Source organism: Physeter macrocephalus, unplaced genomic scaffold, assembly GCF_002837175.3.
Source record: "Physeter macrocephalus isolate SW-GA unplaced genomic scaffold, ASM283717v5 random_1261, whole genome shotgun sequence".
Lineage (NCBI taxonomy): Eukaryota > Metazoa > Chordata > Mammalia > Artiodactyla > Physeteridae > Physeter > Physeter macrocephalus.
In genome coordinates, this window is record NW_021146686.1 from 21,527 (window position 1) to 25,000 (window position 3,474).

The 3,474-nt window shown below is 53.0% G+C and overlaps 1 protein-coding gene across 1 annotated transcript in view; it reads left to right on the plus strand.

Annotated features, from left to right (window-relative positions):
• Positions 1-1,368, plus strand: part of TP53I11 (tumor protein p53 inducible protein 11) — a 15,420-nt gene extending 14,052 nt beyond the window's left edge. Inside the window, exon 6 of the mRNA XM_055083538.1 lies at positions 560-1,368. Coding sequence (XP_054939513.1) covers positions 560-594 — 35 coding nt within the window. The 3' untranslated portion in view covers positions 595-1,368. The remainder of the gene's footprint in view (positions 1-559) is intronic.
• Positions 1,369-3,474: the final 2,106 nt, after the last annotated feature.

Sequence of the window (3,474 nt, forward strand, 5' to 3'; positions counted from 1 at the left end):
GGACCGGGGCACGAACCCGTGTCCCCTGCATCGGCAGGCGGACTCTCAACCACTGTGCCGCTAGGGAAGCCCCTGTTTAACTCTTTTTAAAGCATCAGAACCCCAACACGTAGAGCAATGGCAGGAGAAAGCTGGCCTGCTCTGGAGGGAAGGGAAGGGAAGGGAGACAGGGAGGAGTCTGGGAGGGATGCTTCTGGCCTCCTGTCATCCCCTCTGGCTGCCACCTGCCTCCCGGGGCCAACGACAGCACCCACTGCTCCACACCACCCCTCTACCCCGACACTGGCTTTATCGTGCAGTTTGGGGGCCTTCCAGACAAGAAGCACCAATAACCCGGGCAGAAGTGGTGGTTACACCAGCCACTTGCTTACTGGGCGAACTGATAGGCATACCTCGTTTTATTGCATTTCATGGATATCGTGGTTTTTTAGAAATTGAAGGCTTGTGGCAACCCTGCGTTAAGCACGTCTGTTGGTTCCATTTTTCCAACAGCATTTGCTCACTTCGTGTCACATTTTGGTAATTCTCGCAGTATTTCAAACTTTTTCATTATTATTAGATGTGTTACAGGAATCTGTGATCAGTGATCTTTGACGTTACTACTACCTCTCGCGGATGGCTCAGATGATGGTTAGCATTTTTTTTTTTAGCAATAAAGCATTTTAAAATTACTGTATGGGGAGGGAGGGAGACGCAAGAGGGAAGAGATATGGGAACATATGTATATGTATAACTGATTCACTTTGTTGTAAGGCAGAAACTAACACACCATTGTAAAGCAATTATACTCCAATAAAGATGTTAAAAAAAATTACGGTATGCACACTGTCTTTTTAGACATAAGGCTATTGCACACTTAATAAAGTGTAGTGTAAACATAACTTTTATAGGCACTGGGAAACCAAAAAATTCGTGTCCCTCTCTTTATCACAGTGGTCTGGAATGGAACCTGCAGTATCTCTGAAGTGGGCCTGTACTTACTTTTTCTAGGCCTCACTTGCCCCATCTAGAAACTGGGGCTATGTAGGCTAACTACTTCATAGGATTGTGTGAGGATAAAATGAGATGCTCCAGACAAAGCACGTTGAACAGGGTTGGCAGGGAGCCAGCCCTCGGTCCCGCTAGGACCATGTTCTCTCTCTCTTTGCCCCTGGGTGGTGGGAAATGTCTGAGTGCAGAGTTAGGTGTGTGGGTTTACCCTCTATGGCCCTGGGGATCCGTGCACGAGACACACACACACACACACACACACACACACACACCCTGGGGATCCGTGCACGAGACACACACATGCACACACATACACACACATGCCCTGGGGATCCGTGCACCACACACACACACACACACACACACACACACACCCTGGGGATCCGTGCACCACACACACACACACACGCACACACACACGACCTGGGGATTTGTGCACCACACACACACACATCCTGGGGATCCGTGCACCACATACAAACACACACACACACACCCCCTGGGGATCCGTGCACCACACACACACACACACACACACACCCCTATACTACAAGGGGACAGGAGGAGCAGTAAATCCCTTCCTGAACTTGAAGTTGATTTTATGTGTCTCACCTGGGCCGGTGGGTAGGAGCTGTCCCCAGAGGGAAGATGTCCCTGCACCCCTCATCTGCTGTGGATGAGGTACCTGGGGCCTTAACTGCTCATCTGCCCTCTGTTGGGCTGTGGCAACAAAGACCCTTTGGGTCCCTGGGCTGAACTGAGCAGACCGGTTGGCTGATGGAGGCCCTGGTACTGAGACGCCCTCGGAGGGAGCAGTGAGGGCAGGAGGTGAACGGAAGATGCCGCCACCACTTAGTGAGTGTCCGCCCTGGCCAGAACTCTGCTGTGGCCTCATGTGCTTGTTATGACTTAGTCCCCATTCCAGCCCCTCGGGGAAGAGGAAAGGAGGGAGGGAGCAGCTGACTACTTGCTCAAGGTCACACCCAAGGAGGCAGGGAAGCGTATTTATACTGAGGGAAGTCCAAGCTCCCAGGAGCTGCATCAGGAAGCCTCGGTTCTCGCTCACCCAGGCGGGGTCCCTGGCTCAGGGCCCGGAGCTGCCTACAGCCCGGGGTATCACCTCTTCCTCACCCTCAGGATGGATGCCCACCCCTTATCCTGACCCTGCCCAGCGAGACGCTGCAGGGGACCATCTCTCCCCAGGCTGCCACCACAGACTGCGAGTCCCCTAGCTGTGCCGCTGTCGCCAGCACCCAGCCTCCGTCTCTGCAGAGAGAACATCCCCCGACCCCTGGCTCCCGACCAGTCTCCCCCCTCAACCTAATCTGACAGAGGGCAGCTAGGCTAGAGGTGCCAGCACAAAGGCCACCCACATTTATACGTCCAGCATGGACCTTCACCCGAGCCCTCTCAGTCCAACTGTCCACTGGCTACCACTGCTTGGAGGTCCCAAAGGCACCTCACACTCAGCTTGCCTCAGACCAGATCTGAGATCTTCCCCCAGACCAGGACCTATGGAGTTACCCTCATCACTGCCTCATCCTGCCTTCCCCAAAGTCGGCCTACCATTTTACCTCCTGATTCATTTCTCAGATCCATACGCCTCTCTGCGTCTCCACTGCCACCATCCTGGTCTAACCCATCATTGTTTCTCACTGGGACCAGTGTAAAAATCCATCCTGTTCACTCAGGTCCATCTCTAACCCCTGGCCACTGAGCAGCCAGAGTGCCAACATGGCCACAACCCCACATAGAACTCGATATGGGCTTCTTTGCTTTTCTAGCATCTTTGCCATGGGCCCGTCAGCACTGCATGGTCTGGCCGCTGATACCCTCGCTTGGAGCTAGTCTTGCCTTATTCACTGTGCTCCAGCCATACTGGCCTTCTCTTGGTCCCTGGAACACACCATGCTCCCTCCTACCCCAGGGCCTTTGAACAGGCTGCTCTCACTCTCTGGCTGGAGTGCTTTTCCCTTGTCAGGAGGATCAGAGTGTAGTACTTTATGTCTAGGAGAGACACAGAGACACAGCAGCACCCATAGTCACAACCCACCAGGAAGCGGGTGGGGAGCACTGAGGATAAAGCAGAGAAACAGCGATGCTGTGGGGAGAGAACACTTAAGACCACCCTGACAAGTGGGAAAAATGGATGCTTTCCTCTTGGTGGTCACCATACTGGCCTGGAGCCAAGGTCTAGCAAGACCCTGTACACTGGTCTCCTGGTACACTCCCTGATATTTTTTTTCCAGCAGGGGAATACATTCTTGACTTGCCTGGGTGACTATCTTGACCCAGGGAAGGCTGAAGAATGAGCAGGAGAAACTGCCATGGTGGATTCAACTCATACCAATGGAGGAGCCCGGTTATTCTTCATGGATCACCTTTGGGGATTTCCTTATTTCTCTTCATTGGCACTCAGTGATAAACAGGGCTGGTGGACTAACTCAACACCCATAGATGAGTGCACTCTGCCTTAGCTCCTGA